Source organism: Bemisia tabaci, chromosome 9 (genome assembly GCF_918797505.1).
Source record: "Bemisia tabaci chromosome 9, PGI_BMITA_v3".
NCBI lineage: Eukaryota > Metazoa > Arthropoda > Insecta > Hemiptera > Aleyrodidae > Bemisia > Bemisia tabaci.
This window is the reverse complement of record NC_092801.1, coordinates 17,209,946-17,228,015: the sequence shown is the minus strand read 5'-3', so window position 1 is coordinate 17,228,015 and position 18,070 is coordinate 17,209,946. Positions and strand designations below refer to the sequence as shown.

At 39.2% G+C, this 18,070-nt stretch overlaps 1 protein-coding gene across 2 annotated transcripts in view; it reads right to left on the bottom strand.

Annotated features, from left to right (window-relative positions):
• Positions 1-17,559, bottom strand: part of LOC109035205 (synaptic vesicle glycoprotein 2C) — a 34,352-nt gene extending 16,793 nt beyond the window's left edge. The window contains exons 1-4 of one of the 2 annotated variants that reach the window (XM_072304695.1): positions 17,341-17,559; positions 12,258-12,382; positions 5,338-5,397; positions 2,312-2,473 (exon numbers count right to left, since the gene is read on the bottom strand). In XM_072304695.1, the coding sequence (XP_072160796.1) occupies positions 2,312-2,473; positions 5,338-5,397; positions 12,258-12,354 (319 nt within the window). In that variant the 5' untranslated portion in view covers positions 12,355-12,382; positions 17,341-17,559. The remainder of the gene's footprint in view (positions 1-2,311; positions 2,474-5,337; positions 5,398-12,257; positions 12,383-17,340) is intronic. The other variant, XM_072304696.1, reaches the window with a different exon arrangement.
• Between the last annotated feature and the right edge of the window lie 511 nt (positions 17,560-18,070).

Below are 18,070 nucleotides of genomic sequence, written 5' to 3'. Positions count from 1 at the left end.
CTAAATCCAGCTCGCTTTGGAAAAAAAATCCAGCTCGCATTGGATCTAGAGTCCAGACCCTTGAAAACAATGACAAGAAAAAATACTCTTGATTCAATCGGATTTTTGCTTGAATCAAAGCGAAATCCGCTGAAATTAAGAGGCTTGGTTCTTGATTTAAGCTAAATTCTGATTGAATCGAGAGTACTTTTTCTTGTCGATGTTTTCAAGAGTCTGGACTCTAGATCCACCTCTAGATCTGTTTTTTTTTCCCATTGCGAGGTCTTGTAACTTAACTGGATTGGATCTTGCAGAAAGAATACTATTTTTGGCTCAATTCAGGAGCATCATATATACGTACCATTAGTTTCCCTATGCAGGTAGGTGCTTCTATCAGTGACGAGGCGTAAATGATCAATTATCGACATTTCCTCATTTGAAGCTATGGTAAAGAATCGATTATTAACGTGTTAGTTGCGAACACCCTGTTTCTCGATCCTTTTCCATAGGTTTAAACAGCAGATCAATCGATAAATCGCAAAGCACGCCACGCTACTGGCCGAGGCAGAATTATAGTTCTCTATTGCGTGATTCTTTCTAACTATATAGCAAAACATAATCACGGTAAGATCTCTACATGCAAATTGGGAAAAGTGACTTCGCGCACCTTTGATTGTAAATATTTCGATTAAACACGCATGTGTGTTTAATTTTTTAACAGCAATGCTTCTTACTAATTTAATTCAATTTTTACCAATAGAATTGAAAGGCTTAGCGGACAAGGCGCATGAGTGCAGTTTTTGCCACTTCGAGAAATACGTGTTTGAAGTTCCGAAATTACATGTATCCTTATAGCGGAGAGAAAGTTCAAATTGACATTTTGATGCTTTATTGCGAATTTTTTACAGTATATTTATTAAGACTAGTTTTATTTAAAATCATTAAAATCATCAATTCTTTTTAAAAAAGACTGTACATATGCAACTTGTCTTTCGAGCCTCTCAGTTATAGTTCCTAAATGCGTGATTCACTCAAACTAATTTACCATAAGCACAGTAAGGTCTCTGAAGGTTTCAAGACATTTCGTCAACGATTTTTTGTCCGCGCATCTGTTTTGTCCAGTAGTTTACGTTCACGCGTAAAATAAGCGACAGTGACTTGGTTCAAGCGTTATATTTTAGTCCGTATGTAAAATTATGTTGACAAATACCGAAATGAGAAAATTGAGAGAGAGGGAAGTTTTGTTATGGTAACTCAATTTTTGAATGAAATTTTACTCCCTTATTTTGATTCATCTTTTCAAATTGTCATTGGTAAATACTTGGTTTTATTTCTATCCTTAAAATTTTCAACACAGAATATACCTTATGTATCTTTATTCTCTTTCTTCTTCTTCTTCTTGATGATGAAAATATTGCTTCATTTTAAAAAAAATTAAATTTTTTAAAATCTGGCAAATATTTGTAAAACCTTTCTCAAGCGATGGCATCGATATTAATCTCAATTAGTCGTAGTTATGTTGAAAGGAACTATATAAAAATGAATAAAACAGGGAAAACCAAGAAGCACGCAATCTTTGTTTTTAACCCTGTGTTTCCATTTCTACATCGATCTTTTAGAGACAAATAAGTCCAATTTTGAGAGTTCGGTTGCGTATGCACCACGCTGTAGCACAGTAAAATCACAAAATATAAAAGAAAAATTAACGTTCTTAGGAGATCTTAAAGTTTGATACGAAACTACCTTAATATTTCCTTTACCTTATCCTTTCCTTTTTTTTACCTTATAAAACACACATTATATTTTCCTTTAATACATATTTTTCCCATCAATTTAAATGAGAATAATCCATGCAGAGTGTGCAAACATTTCAAAATCATGAATTGAGAAACGCTGACCCCGCGAGTTTAAATATTCGAGCCATACGTAGAGCGGAGTCGCACGCGCACTGGCTCCTACAAACCTAACATGGATACTTCACGCATCGCGCAATGCGTGAAGTATCCCTGTTAGATTTGTAGGCGCGAAGGCGAGTGTTCGCTGATCGTCCTCGCCCGCCATGGCGCGGCGCTTCAAGCAACTACTTCACGACAGAGGTGTTGCACAGTATCGCGTGGACGTAAACTAGTTGTAGGTACCAGAAAAGCAGGTGCGCAGACGAAAAATCGTTGACGAGATGTCCTATAACCGTCTCTGAAAGTTGGGAAAGATGACTTTGCACCCCTTCGAGTGTAAAGATTTTGAACAAACCCACAGGTGTTCAATTTTTTCACAGTGATGTTTTCTATTAATGTACTGTACACTGTTCTTTAAAAACATTAAATGGACGGACCTGCTAAAAATACTGCATGTATGAGCCCGATTTTCTCCGAATTCATATCGAAAACGGCGCTTGCGGTGGGGGCGATGTAGCCCCCTAGATTCACGTCGAAGCCGCATGACATCAGCGTGAAGCCGCATATGAATGTGATCAGGTGGTGAAACCGGCCGACCCCTGAAACAGAAACAATCACCACCATCAAGAGAAATCGGCGGATTTAAGGCGAATCTTCAGCAGTTTGTTAAGGTCAAGTTAAAGGTTAAGCCGACCTGTAGCCTGATTGTTAAAATTTTGTGTTTCGTCGGGTGGACACAGACGACAAAGGTTAAAAGGCGGAGCGTGATTGGTCGGCTAGGTCTTATCGCTGCTATATCGAGCCACATTTTTAGTGTTTTTTCTAGTCTTTTCGGAAGCCAGGCGTACATTGAAACGCGGTCGGTCGTCCTAACTTTCGACTACTTCAAATTTTAGGGTAATCCAAATACCGCACCGGCTACACTTCTGCCGTACTAAGGAAGAACGCCGTATGAGTCTTCAGACGTCGCCAAATTTCATTCGATAAAAACCGAATTTGCAGGGAAAATTGTGAATATTTGTTCTCAAATTGTTCAGACAATTTCGTACGCAATTTAACCTAAAATATCTGGAAATTTCAAAGGAAACTGTGCACGAATGTCGTCAAAAATCCGTGTATTATCAAAGGAAATTTGGCAACTATCGAATGTTCATACGGCGTTCTTCCTTAACACGGTAGATTTGGCCATGCGCGTAACGTGAATCTGAGGTGTCCTTGACCCCCGCTTCTTTTGTCAACCTGACCGTGTCCCCTGTCCGCACAACGGAAGCTCCGAGGCCTGTCTCTAGTGCCCGCCTGTCACCATGGCAGGGAACAGTGGCGTGGCGTGCTTTGCGATATATCGATTGATCGGTCATTTAAACCTATGGAAAAGGATCGATAAACAGGGCGTTCGCAACGAACACTTTAATAATCGATTCTTTATCATAGCTTCAAATGGGGAAATATCGATAGTCGACCATTCACGCCTCGCCACTGTTAGGGAAAGAGTATGAATCATTCCTCCGTGCTGAGGAAAAACAACATTTACACTATCGAATGTTGCCAAATCTACTGATATAATACTAGTTCTCTGGGAAACTAGACAAAACAGTAAAAAATGGTTAGAAAATGTATGTACACGGAGAGAAAAACCTCGTGTGGGGGACCCAAAGTTTAGGTCATATGGAGACCATATGGAGTCATATGGAGAGTTTTCGGATTGAGCATCTGAACACTTTAGGTCTAGCTATCGAGGTTCCGATCACACATCTGAAACTTCAGTTTTTATATCTGAAGTACTTCAGATGTGAGAACCAAAGTTTTTGGGTGTGAGAACCGAAGTTTTTCGGATGTGAAAACCGAAGTACTTCAGATGTAAGAGCTGAAGTTTCAGATGTGTGATCCAAACCTCAGCAGCTGGACCTAAAGTGTTCAGATGCTCAATCCGAAAACTTCAGAGATCCATATGACCTAAACTTCGGGTCCCACGCACGAAGTTTTTTTCTCCGTGTAACAAGGTGGAAAAATGGTGTTGGGTCCACACCATTTGGCGGGGAAAACAAAGCCGAGAAGTTTCCGAAAATTACAATTAGAGTCAACAATTTTTTTACTCTAATGAGTACCAGTACAAAACTGAGGAAAACTTCTCTGGAAAACTTTTTAATAATATTTCACTCGATTTTTCGAGAATTTTATCCTCAATTTGATCAATAATTTCTGGACTTCTAGAGTTGCCGAGGAGAATATTCATAACATTCCCTCGATGATATATATCTTTATAGGAGAAATTTGGCAACATTCGAATGTTCATATGACGCTTTCCCTTAGCACGGTACCATGACCCTCAGTGTCATTACATTTCGGATCACATGCCTTCCGAAATGTTTCAAGGTGGATCGTCAATTTTCGTGGACCATCGAATTTTCTGTCGGAACAGAGCTATGTCCGGTCTTCCCTATGGTAATAACGACCTTTAAAAACCTATTTTTGAAAACTGTTAAAAATATATTTCAGGTAACCCCATAGGCGTAGGCAGATCAATTTTGTGGGGCTGACCTGCTCCTTGTTTTCCTCGGTCTCCCTGATTCGGAGAGGGTTTCGGAAGGGCGCACTACGGTCCAAAACTCAAGAATAGGAAGAAATAAGTCGGATAATAACTAAAAGATCACAAAAGTTTCGTAACTGACGTTTTTTGAGTCGCTAATTTCGAATTTGATGTCTACTTGCCTACATTTTAACACCCTGACCTATTAAATATGGGCAAGTTTATGGCACGCTGCGGCGCGGCATGCTGCCAGCTCGAAACGCGTACTGACGCCTACAAACCTAAGGGGATACTTCAAGCATTGCGCAATGCGTGAAGTATCCCCTTGGGTTTGTAGGCGTCAGTGCGCGTCTTGCGCTGGCAGCACGCCGCGTGGAAAATTCTAGAAAATTGACCTCTATAAGATGCGTTTTGAAGCTCCTCTCTCACAAACTACCATGTATTTTTTAAGAGTTTCTCGAACATACCATCTCATCCACATTTCACCTCTTTTATGGATATTACTAAAAGAAATACCGAAAAAGTGTTCTCTGAAATGTAATTATTACTGTTTTTCTGAAATGTATGCGGTTTTTGAAAGGTTCTGTTTTTTTTTTGTAAATAATTATTGCGACTGAGATTTGGTCGTACCCGCAGTCTGTAAGATATTTTCAAAAACTTGAGGACGTACCTACTTAAAAGAACCACACCTCACTCTTTACTTTACTCTAAATTTTTATTCCTTTGGATTCAACTTCTCTGCGTTTGATGGATGTAACTATCCAGCGCATTAATTATAGAGAATTGTTGCTTCCTTTAGAGCCATAATTTCAACAATTTTTCCCCCGTTTTTTTGTATATGTCTCATCGAATCCGATTACAGGACCAGAACTCTATAAAGTTCCTATGGAGAGCATGGTCCTTTAACGAATCAATAACACTAATTATTATTTTTACCTGCTAACTCGATGGCGGTGTCATACTCCAAGCTACCAAAATCATCGACTCCATCTTTTCCTGAAAAAAAAGGAAAACGAAACCGTCATTTTAAAAACATTTATAGTCTATTTAATGATAAAACAAGGGAGAAAATATTTTAGGGAGTTTTCTGCGTCAAAATGCGTCTTAATAGATTTGAAATTTTAGAAATTTTCCGTAGAAGGCCCCCCGACCTCCCTATATGGAATGGGGAGTGTCGGGTGCCCCTCGGACTCCCTGTTATTTGGGGACCATTTAGCCTGATGATTGAACCAATTCGACCGACAAATTATTAAAAAAAAACCAGTGTCAATTCGATGGATTCACGGGATTTTTGATCGATTCATGGATATTGTCGATCGACTCTCGGGTTTGTCGATCAATTCACGGCTGTCGATTGAATCACGTCGATCGATTCATGTCGATCGAATCGACACCGTTTTTTCAATGATTTTTCGATCAAATCGGTATCGATCGATTTAATGTTTGAATGTTTTTAATTTGATCCATACTCTACGCTTTGAAAGGGTTCATTGATCAAATTAACTTCATTTTGCAATTAAGAACCACAATTTCTGGCATCGTTTAGGAACAACGTATGTACGTAGTTTCCTAATGTACACAGGTGTTTTTACAGATGAGCCAGAAATTATTGTTCCGATTAGCAAAATGATCACGCCATTACATCGCCGAGCACTCAGGGAGCCTACACTTAAAAGTCGTCTCACTTGCATGCTTCTGTTTAGAATTATTTATAAAAATGTGTAAATACAGAGAAGAAATTAAGTTGGATTTTATGTAATGTTTTATCATTTGAAATGAAATTACTTCCACCAAACTGTACAAAAACTTCAAAATAATAAGTTGAAAATTGCTGACATCACAAGTTAGAATAATCGTGTCAAACACAGTACGGCACTGCGGCTGGCGCGCATGGCGCAGCGCAAACGTATGGTAGCGCCTTACAAGACCGCAGGATACTTCATGCATTGCGCGTACAGCACGGGGCGCGTGGCCGGCGCATAGTAGCGCCTTACAAGTCTGCAGGACACTTCATGCATTGCGCGTACACCACGGTGCTCGCTCAAGTCGTTAAGAAGTCCTTCTTTCTTGGTGTCGAACCCAACACGGTATCCACCATTTCCGAACAGCGAGAGCTTGCAATCTAAGGATCCCAGGATTGTAGAGATTTTGCAATCCTATATGTATTCCGGTGAAAGTATAATTTACCAGCGGACATTTTCCAGGTTGGAATGCTGTTACTTTCTATCGTCCGGAAAACGTCAAACCTAACTAACTTTCAGGGAAAGAAAGTGGAATTATTTTTTTCACAAATGGAGCAAAATTTCCAGAGAGATATATTCTTGGTATCACATTCACACAAAAATGAACTCTGGCAGTCCGATTTTGGCAACTTTGGCAATTTTTGCAAAATGACCTAGGTACGCCTATGGCTAATATTAATCAATGGGGGGGGGCGGGGGGGGGGAGTCCACCGCGGCACTGGGATGGATATTGGCGATTCCCGGGCCGCTTTTAGGAGCTAGCCCACCACTGGCTATTGCTTTCGCTGCTATTCTCTAAAACTAACAGTCCAATTTTCTTGGAAAAATCTTAGAGAATGCGGTATTCTCACTAAATTTTTGTAAAAAGTGATAGTTCAAAAATTGTATTTAGACCCACTTCATTCCTTCCCCTCCTTTATAGAATTTTATTCAAACTCAGCGCGTTTTTAACGTCCACATTTTGAATGTAACTATTTGCATGCATAAGTTCGTTCTTTTGGATTTGGGAGTCCTCTTCTTTTCTTATTTGCAAGTACTAAGTACTTGTGTTGTTTTCTTCCGGGAGAAAGGAAGAGTATTGTCGCATTATTCGCACCGAATTATGGGTTATTGTTGCAGTTCGTTGCTGGTTGAGGATGGAACCATAGCTTCGAAACGCGCTCCCAATAAAATAAATTCTAGTGCAAGTGAGTACGCAAAGATGTTTTACTTTATTCTATGAAGATCATTGTCTCCTCGCTTCATTGCGGTTCATTATTTGCCGGTTGTGCTTTTATTTTGACAGCAAATTGACGCGACTTCCGATACAAATGAAGCCTGTGTACGGTAAATATGTGACAAATTAAGTAGTGTATTACATTTCGCACCTTGTGTCGTTCCTCACGCTAAACGATTTACAACGTTGCCGCATTGCATACAAAAATTGCTTGTTCTTGGATAAGCTGGTACGTGAAAACTGAAAGGAGGCGTGTGAAGGTTATTGCTTTCATTGGCAAATATATCTAAAGAATAAGTTGATCTCATTCATCTATTACATAGACGTTTTTAAATGAAAAAGAATTATCTGCATTGTGACTTAAGCCCTGTTATGCATATATTCTTATGCATCTCAGAGCTCATTTAAAATGTAACAATGGAGATAGTTCCTTTTCATTTAAAAACGTCCTTAAAAGTCGGAGAAATCTTCATTTGACAGTTTTAAGTGCTCAGCCGATGAGCGCACTTTTTGATTTCAACCTGCTCCTCGAATCTTTGGGGAAGAAACATAAGAATGCGTATAAAAATGTCTTAACACTTGACCTTAAAACCACGGTGTTGCAATGACGTTGTCACTTTAATTATTTCTTCCCCTGAACTAAATTGATTAAAGATTGAAAAATAAAACCAGTAAAAATGCAATTTGACGAAAAATATGTTTGGCAACACTTCCGCCCTCTCATTTCCGGGGGTCAATTTGCACCTGACAATATTTCGGAAATACTTGTTTCCCTTTGTCATTTTTTCAGCTGAGCTCCCCAGATGTCACTATAGGCACGTATGTAAAATGAACAGGCGTGTGTTTCGAGGTAAATAGTTAAAATTACATCCTGTGTGTTCAATAAAAGAACGTGGTAAAATAGTGTAGTGAAAAAAAAAAAAAAAAAAAAAAAAAGGCTTATAAACTGAAAACCTTCCCACTCGAAGTTCGAACTTAGCTTTGCATAAATCACAACAGAGTCCTGATCAATCGTGCCTATTGATTAACACTGGTAATAAAAAGGAGGGCAGTTTTTTGCTCATTTTTAAAAATCAATCTGCGGCTCTGTTTATGTTTACTATACACTAAAAAAGCAACTTAGTTAGTTAGTTAGTTAGTTAGTTAGTTAGTTAGTTTGTTTACGACGATCAGCAACCAGGCTATTTACGTCGGGGACCAGGAATTTACCTTAAATGTGTAAATTTAATTGCTTAAAGAGAACTTGCTTTATATAGCATCTGAGTATTTTATATCCGCAAAGAAAAAGACATGGTTAGTGTAACTTTCATTTTGAGCGTATTTTTCCCTTATTGTGAACGTCACGATGCGATTTATTCGTGTCCACGAGAAGGGCCAATTCTGCACGCTCCAAATGGAATTGGTATTCTTATCGGATATTTTCGCTCCAGACATCACTCTTTCGGAAGGAATCTTGGTAAAATTGGACGGATTTAATCAGAATAAGCAAGACCGTATTCTTTTCTGCTTAATTTCTTGTCATATTTTATTTCTTTGGCAAAAATCAAAACAGCTTAGAGCCTTGACATACTTTGTGAATTTTTATGACTTATACCGAATGCACTCGCAAAGTTTTAAGTCAGAATGCTGTCTAGTTTTCTTGTAAAAATATAAAGCACGAGAGGAAATCAGACATACAGTCGTGATGTAGTTACAGGCTCATTCTAGTTAAGTTCGTCCAAATATTGATGGCTAAAGGTTGAAACAACGTATCTCCGTTTGCGAAGTTGGAGATTTCCGGTCATACTTTATTTTTTGGTTAGAAAACTAGTCAACTTAGTCCTTTGGAAACTTTTTTGAATTTCCTTCTCTATCAGCAGAATATTCTGTAGAATTTTCAAGCTGTATAACGACTTGTTTCTTTTCGAAAAAATAAAGTAGGAGCAGACATTACGGGACACCGCACCGCAATGGAGATACGAGGTTCCCCACTTTAGCCATCGATCTGTTCTAAGTTTTGCATCGATTTCAAATGGTGCTGAAAGTATATGTAACAGTCTTCCTCGTCCCAAAATCCCTCATTCTTACTAAAAAAAAAGTCAGATAATTTCGACACAGCTGTAAACCAAATTAGTGTTGTGCAGTTGTACACTGCAACTCATCGAAACTGTACAGCAAACTCGCTGGAGTTATACTTTAACTTATCGGATTTGTGGACTATGTAATTTGTGCAGCCGTATAGTAAGTTGAAGCACAACTCCAATAAGGTTGGTGCACAACTGCACAACATCAATTGGACTGCATTTTGCTATTTGGAGCTATAAATTCTAGCTAATCTGAAAAAACTTTTATGTACATAGGGAAACTAATGGCACATACGTTGTTTTTAAACCGGGCCGGAATTCATAGTTCCGAATTGCAAAATGTAGGCCAGTTTGCGTTAGCTGTGTCGAAGTAATCCACCCCTTTTTTCTATTGTCGCATCATTTAATTTTGGGTTTTCTAAAAAACTTTTTTCTTGAGTTTCCCTTACTTTGGTGCTACGTCTTAACAGAGGCCTTCCCTCTTGGAAATTTCCTCTCCTTCGAGAGGGCACCTATCCTCACCCAAATTCCTTAGACGAGAAGGTTACGTTAAACTTCCGACATCCGTCTCAAGTAATTAACGCCAAACCTATTACGTCAAACGACAATGTTGACATCGATGACAGCTCCTTCCGAAACAAAAAAGTTGGGCCCGCTGTTTCTTCGGAAGAAAAGAGTTAATGTTTTTTTCACCTTCTGCTCCCCTTGTTTGGGTCCAATTTTCAGTAAACAGACGAAAAGCCGCGGCTGGAGTGGAAAATTTCTGAATTTCAACGAGTCCGCACGCACAAATTTTAATTAAATTTCCCACGCATCGCATCGTTTTGTCGCGCGAGGCGCATGGCGCCGCAATTCAAAACAACGATTTGATATTTTCGTCACGCTCGCTTGCGAACCGGTGGGGTCCTGTTTACTCGCGATTTTTTTTTCGACTCCGCTTTTGTTCCGATTTTGGGATGCGCCCGCTAGAGGTTAACGGAGTCTTTCCACGGTTTCAGTGCACCACTAAAATTCCTACGTCGCACACTGGACTGAGTCAATAGGAGAATTCGGACAGAGTCTGGAAACTTTCAAAGCTTATATTTTTGAAAATATGAAACAAAAAAATTCAAGTGTGGTTTTATTGGTTTTTTCGTGAAATTTCCTGTTAGAGACACACCTTGACAGTAAATTTCACGAGGAAACCAATGAAATAAGCACTTTCAGGACTTAAAAATTTTGTGTAAACGGAGTTATAAGCTTTTATAGTTTCCAAATTTTGTCCGAGCTCTCCTATTGACACGATCCACTGTGCGTCGTAATTAAGTCGCTTATCAAAGTGCTCCTTGAGCGCGAGCGACAACTATTCGTCCTCTGCAGTCATGGGGTTGCATGTTTAAGTAATTGAAGGCGAATTCTGCTTCCACGTCAAAAAATGAAAATCCAGCAGATTTGAAATGACCAGTCAGGATTCGAGCTAGTTTTTTGTGCCACAATGTATCTCTCATGTATCTCAAATTACTCTCTGTCTCTCTCTCTCTCTCAACTCTCCAGCATCTCAAATAATTTTGAGTGTGGTGCCGATCCAGGATGTAAGATCGCATTTTATTCCAAAAATGTGTACTTCATTAACTTAATTTTCCTTTTAATATATGTTTTTGATCCAGCAAACGCAGTCGGTACTGAACAACTACCAATGTGGCGTAATACATAAAGTAAATTAGTGCATTACACCTATACCATGGTTGATGATGTAGGGTTAGTCGGTGTGAAACACCAACACGTTGATGTAAAACGCCAATTTCGTAAGTGCACAACATCAATTTGGCGGACATAACCACGGTCAGCTCAACTGCTTTTCACATTGCCTGATTTTCGATCATGTTTTTTTTTTTTTTTTTTTTTTTTTTTTTTAATAGAGAGCTAAACTGCATCGTGTTTCCAAACCTCCTTTGAATTTTTCGTAGATTTTAAAGAGGACATGCTCAAAAAACTTCATGTGTTAGTATTGCTCGGTTCACAAAGTACAACACCTGAGAAAATTAGGCGATTTCTAATGTGACGTAGGTTGATTCTGGTTAAACCCGTTCGATAAGGGTTAGTCAGGGTAGATCTTAAATTTTGGTAATGTAGCATCGCGTCCATGATATTGGACTCCATGCTCAGCTATATGATATTCGGTTGCTCATCACGTCCAAGATCTTGGACTCCATGCTCACTTTAATTAGGGATAATTTTTTCGAAAAATCGAAGTGAGCATAGCGTCCAAAATTGTGGGACGCAGGTATTCTCCGACAATATAGGAGCATGGGGTCCAAAAATTTATTAAGACAATTTTGGTGAAATAAAGACAAAAAAGTGTGTTCTCGAAAAAAATTGTGCATTGCTTAGGTTGGGATTGGTTAAGGTTAGGTAAGGTTAGGTTAGGTTAGGTTAGGTTAGTTCAGTAGTCTAATCTATAGATTAGATAAGCGAAGTATGCGATTTTCTATCATGATGAACTTTAAAACTAAGGGAGGTCTACTTGCTTTTGGACTCCATGCTCAAGCAAAGAAGTGAGACGTTTAGCGATGAGCATGGAGTCCAAGATCTTGGACGAGATGAGCAAGTAAGTATATCAAGGATGAGCATGGAGTCCAATATCTTGGACGCGATGCTACATAATCTAAATTTTTCTCGCAGATTTTTTAGTCCCAAAATAATAAAAGACTTCTCTAAGCAGCATCAATACTTCACAATTGAGTTTTCGGCAGTAAGGCCCCTTTTCTTGTAGGTCACATAATGAAAAATCATAATCATCGCGCTGATAGCGATTCGTTCGCAATAATTCACGTGACGTTTCACCGTAAAACTCACCTTTCACTTTTTCTTTCACTTCGATTCTCACATCACCTTTCACCTCCCAGGTGTACTTTTGATGGCAGCAAAAGCACTTGATATAACTCAATACCATCGTTTTTTAGGTTCAGAGGCCAAACGGTCTGTAACATGTCAGAGAATATGTAATTACAGCGTCAGCTCAAAATTCCATCACATTTTGGCTTAAAACTTTTGTCGTTAGTGACTTAAGGTGAGCAGTGGCGTGGTCAGAAATTTCTTATGGGTGAGGGGAGGGGGTCCACTGTCTAGAATTACTCACGAGGAACCAAAGGTAAAAATTCCCGGACATCACGCAAAATAATTTTTTCGGGGAAAATTTTCCAGTCATGGGGGGGGGGGGCGATCTAGACCCCTTGGCCACCACCAATTCCGACTCGGCCGCACTGAAAGTAAGAAATGTAAATTGTGAAGATCATACTCCGATTCTTTTTTACAAAATAATCGCCATTTTAAAAATTTCAAGTGTTCTTTTTATCAGATAACAACTTTGAAACAAGACCGACAGCAGTCTTGCTCGAAATTGGGAAGAAGTGCAATTGACATAGTAATTGTGCAAAATAGATTAAATTACTTACATATAGCTACATATCAACTATCAATTTAGTTATATTGTGCATTTCATGTCTCTACCTATTTACTTATTCTCATTTAATTCTTTTTAAATAATAGAGTTGCAATCATTATTCCCGGAACCGTCTAAGACACTACTTCGGGAATTGCGGGTGATTTGTTTTTGGATTTTGGGACGATTTGTGTGGAGGGCAACCATTCAACCAGAATTAAGTTTCGCACATAATGAGGGTAAATTGCTGCAATTGACTTCTAATATTTGAGACAGGCACGTTGTCACGAGGCATTTAAAAGGCAATAACAAAACGATCTCTTGAAAATAGCAAAACAAGAACAAAAAATCCCAAATGTTCAAAGTTTACCAGATGGTCTTCAGCGTATTTTTGCTACCTATCGTATTTATCCTTGTCTTTATCTAAATGGTGTCGTAATTTATTTCGCTGTAGCATCAAGAAAGCAATCGACATCGAAAACTTGCCAAATTGATATTAATTCCCTTTTGTCTACGTGAGAATTAGCCCACTACGAAATAAATGATGTGAGTGTAAAAAAGTTTTTCAAAAAGATGTAGATTTCAGATTAAATTCGATAAAATCATGATGATAAGCGAGGCGTTGACGTTCCAGAAACGGACGCGACGGTCATAATCTAAAATGTTTAATATTTGATTTACTGCTGGTAAAGAGAATAAAAAAGCAGACATGGGCATGGCATCTGCCAGTGTGACATTTTTCTGAGCCGATATTGCCGATGTCTTGATTACGTGGACTTATTTACTCGTATATCAAAAGGAATTATATCCATTGTGACATGAGCCCTAGGACACATAATCATACGTGCATGATAGGGCTTATGTCATCTCGGACATAGACCCTTTTGATTCAAAAAATATTTAAGCACGTGTGCTTTTACAGATTTCAGTTTAATGTTCTTTTAGCACTTTCTTCACATGCAAGAATAATGATCGAGGCTATTTATTTAGAATCGAACACTCAGAAAAAACGTGTCGTGTACGATCTGTCACTTTGGAGGGAATTGAAGACAATTTTCCTTTTATGATGCGAAGTAAATGGGGACCTTGATCAAAATGCAATCTATACGGGGCCATATTTGAACCGATTATTTTCCAAATCACGTAAGCGCCAAAATTGGAAATACGAGAAAAACCATAACACCCGTTTTATTACCTTTGTTGATTATCTTCGAATTCAAAAAAATGTATGTTCTTTTAGAGGGCTTCTTTGAAATCAGACATGATTCGATTATACTAGAGAAAACAAAGAATAAACAACCCTCCACCACCAAAGTAGGGAATGGTGTTTACGTGATTTGGAAAATAATTGGTTCATTTAAGGAACGACTATGAATACGGCCCTTGACCTCTCTCCTTTCAATGCGTTACGATAAACTTGAGCGGCCTAACACAGTCACTCGGACGATGACGTCTCATTGCAAAATGAAAACATGAGCGAATGTTTATGTTTACAAAAACTTTTTCTTTCCGCCGGTCGCCGTAGACCACGCACGACTCGTTGTCCTCCTGACATAAGGGCGTAACTACACTTCTCGATAAACCTCATCGTTCGTAGAGCTCAATGCTTTCCCTGGCTCATCTCTGTGCAGTTATGCCCTTTTGTCGGCCAAGCGACGAACTGCATTGACAATGAATCAGAGGCATGCACCAGTGCAATCTACGATTCCAATGCAAGGAGATGCGTCAGTTTTTATCACCTGAGAATGTTTACTCGACGGGGCCACTTGGCTCTGGTCGTAAAAGCTCCCGAAATGATGCTAACTTGTTACTATCGGCAGTCATGAATGACACGTTTTAAGGGAGGAGATGCATCCAGTGGTTGTTACTGTGCTAAGGAAGGACGCCATATTGTTTTTTCCCCGTACGACGCAACGTAACTCCATTCTAGGGTTGCCAAATGGACGTATCTCTGTCCAACGGAACTAAGCGCCATAGGGGGAGGAAGGTAGAGGGAGGCTTTGATTGGCGGCGAAACCGGGCGTCGGGCTCATTCCGTCCTATACTCGCAATGCTTTTCCATGGCGCTTAGTTCCGTTTGACAGAACGCACTATCCGGCATTCTAAATTCCTCAAAAGAAACTCAAATTGGCGCTTAGTTCCGTTTGACAGAAATACGTCCAAATTGACTCAAACAAATCCATTTTTGACCTGTGCAATTTTCGTCCAAATTTGGATTCTTGCACAGATCAGAAGAAGAAAACAACCAATCCCTTACTTTAAAAGAGGCGAAAAGGTTGCGCTGAGTCTGCTTAAGTTCGTCTTTAATATAAAACGTGCCATTAGTTTGCCGCGCAGATTTCAATGGCTAAAGTGCAAAACCGCGTCTCTCCTTTGCTATATTTCAAATCTCCATTTTTAATTTATTAATTCGGAGAGGAACAAGTCAACTTAATGCTTTGAAATTTATACAGGATATTCTACCGACTGAAGAAAATTATCAAATAAGTTTTCAAGAGATCACGTTGACGAGTTTTTCTAGGAAAAAATAAAGTATGACTGGAACTACACCACGTCGCAAACGAAGATATGCTGTCTCGCATTTCAGTCATCGATATGCTCTTTTACGGATGAATCAGAAACGGTAGTTCCGTGTACGAAATGCACTTAGTCCATTTATCGATTAATGAGGAATTTGCAGGTGTCTGAAATTTGATGAATTTCTATGTTCAAGGGGAGACTACCGAGTGAACTGAACACGAGGATACACTTGGTTCATTAATTGGACCGCGTTAAGCAGAAAGGAACCAAGCCACATCAGCGGGCCGATTATTGAAATTGATAGATAAAGCTATAGACAAAGAAGACATAGGGGGTATAAAGCAATCCTATTGGTTGAAATGGGTGGTTCTCATAGACTAAGGGGGAAAACGATAGACTAGGTGGGGATAGTGATAGACTAGATAGGGGAAAATTCGGCCCCACCGGGCTGATTATTGAAATTGATAGAACAAGCGATAAACAAAGTAGGGTCTCTCGTGGGTTGCCGTTAGTTAGTCTATTACCTACCTCCTTTGTCCATTGCAACCACCAGCTTCTACCAATAGGATCCCTCCAAATCCTTTTTGTCTTCTTTGTCTATTGCTTCGTCTATCAATTTCAATAATCAGCCCGCTGCTATTGCAGAATTTAACCGGGCAGTTTAATTTTTTACAAGAGAACGTTTGTGCGGACTTCTTTGAACATTTTAAGAAAATGCTTAGTACTGTGCAAAAAATTCACTGAAATTTGCACAAAAATCCGCTTACCCGTTTTCACGTAAAAAATCAAATTGCTCTGTTAAATTTGGCAATAGCTGATGTGGCTTGGTTCCTTTCTGCTAAACGTGGTCCAATAATCGAACAATTGATGAAAGAGATATGACATAATGAATTTGCTGAAGTGCATGTGTTTAAACGAAGAATGCCGCTCGATTACGTCACTAGGCGATGCATTTTCTCACTTTTAAATATATTTTTACACTATTTCTCATGTCAAAAAATATTTAAAAAATAATGTGAAATCAGTTCCTTAAACACTCCCAGACGAAGCAATAAAAAATTTACGCTCAAATTCTCCATTGTCTCTACAACAACTGTCAGATTTAGCGTTCCCTTTCCTACACACAGTGCTGCCGTGCTAAGGAAAAAACGCCGTATGAACATTCAAGAGGTACCGAATTTCCTCCGATGAAGTGTTTATTTATGAGTAAATTTATGAATATTTACTCTTGAAATTTTCAGATAATTTAGATGGAACTACGGAAAGAATTCTTTGAAAAACTAGACGGAAAATGTTTACCAAAATATTAAGCAAAAATGGCCATCAAATGGAAACAAGAAACATTCTAGTGAGAACTACGAGAAATGTTGACACGGGCTGAAACTGGGATAGCTTTAAGTTTAGAGCTGTCAGATTTTTCAAGAATTAACGCAAAGAGTTGAAAGAAATCTTTATCAAAGTTGAGTCGTCAAATGTGTTCATTAAGGTATGGAAAGGACACTTTTTACAAAACCCTCTCTACACCTCTTGCAAGAGTTTTTAAATTTGTATGATTACTCTTTTTCGTAACTTTTCTGATGTAACTTGTATTGAGCCTTTCTGTTCAGGCTAATGTACTAATCTTTACAAATAAATAAATAGAAACTGGAAAAAAAGCACATTGGATCTTGAGTCCAGACTCTTAAAAACATCGACAAGAAAAAATACTCTTGATTCAATCAGCTTCAAGCTTAAATCAAGAACCAAGCCTCTTAATTTGAGCGGATTTCCTTTTGATTTAAGCTTGAATCTGATTGAATCAAGATCTGATTGTCAATGTTTTCAAGAGTCTGGACTCTAGATCCAATGTGTTTTTTTCCAGTGAATAAATACAAGTTTTCCTGAAAATTCGTGTTTAATTGGTGGAAATTTGGCAACTAACGAAGGTTCATGCGGCGTTTTTCCTCAACTCGGCAGAGTAAGAAACATCGGAGTTACCTGTGTCAGGTTTGGCGATCCCCTTTTCGTGCTGCACCAACATGTCAATTATCGTCGGGTCGTTTCGCGGAAGACTGGTAGCATGTTTCGCCCGCGACCCCCAAAATCACTCCCGCCCCCCTCCGCCCGCGGCGCCCGAAATTCACGTCACCGGCACCCGAAAATGACGTCACGTCATCGGCTCCTCGACGAACGTCCGGGAATCACTCCCGAAAACACTTCCGAAAACAAGAGGCGCGAAGGATGGACGAGTTTCCGAACGCGGCGCGGAGATGAGGAAGCTGAGATCGGCTCCAGCGATTGACGGCTCGGCGCACTGAGAGTGGAGCTAGACGTCGGTACGTACTCGCGTATGCCCCTCTACTCGCGCTAGTGCTCGGGGCGTGACGTCATCCGGGTTTTTGAGTTTTTGGAGGCTGCCTTTTCGCATTTGAATGGATCGTTTTCGATAGCGGTTCGATGTATCGTTTGGTTCAAAGCAATAGAACATAACCTCCCCTGGTTAAAATTGGCGATAGGAGCTGCGTTTCAAAATACCATAGGAGTTCTTACAGCCAACTGAAGAAGGCGATAGAAAATCATATAGCTGGCTGTAGAAAGTGGAAAAAAAAATATGTAGTAAAGGAAAATATAATGTGCGTTTTGTAAATATTAAGGTGATTCCGTACAAACTTAAGGATTTACAAAGCACACGAATTTCTACACAATTTCTTATACGGCCGGGCTACAC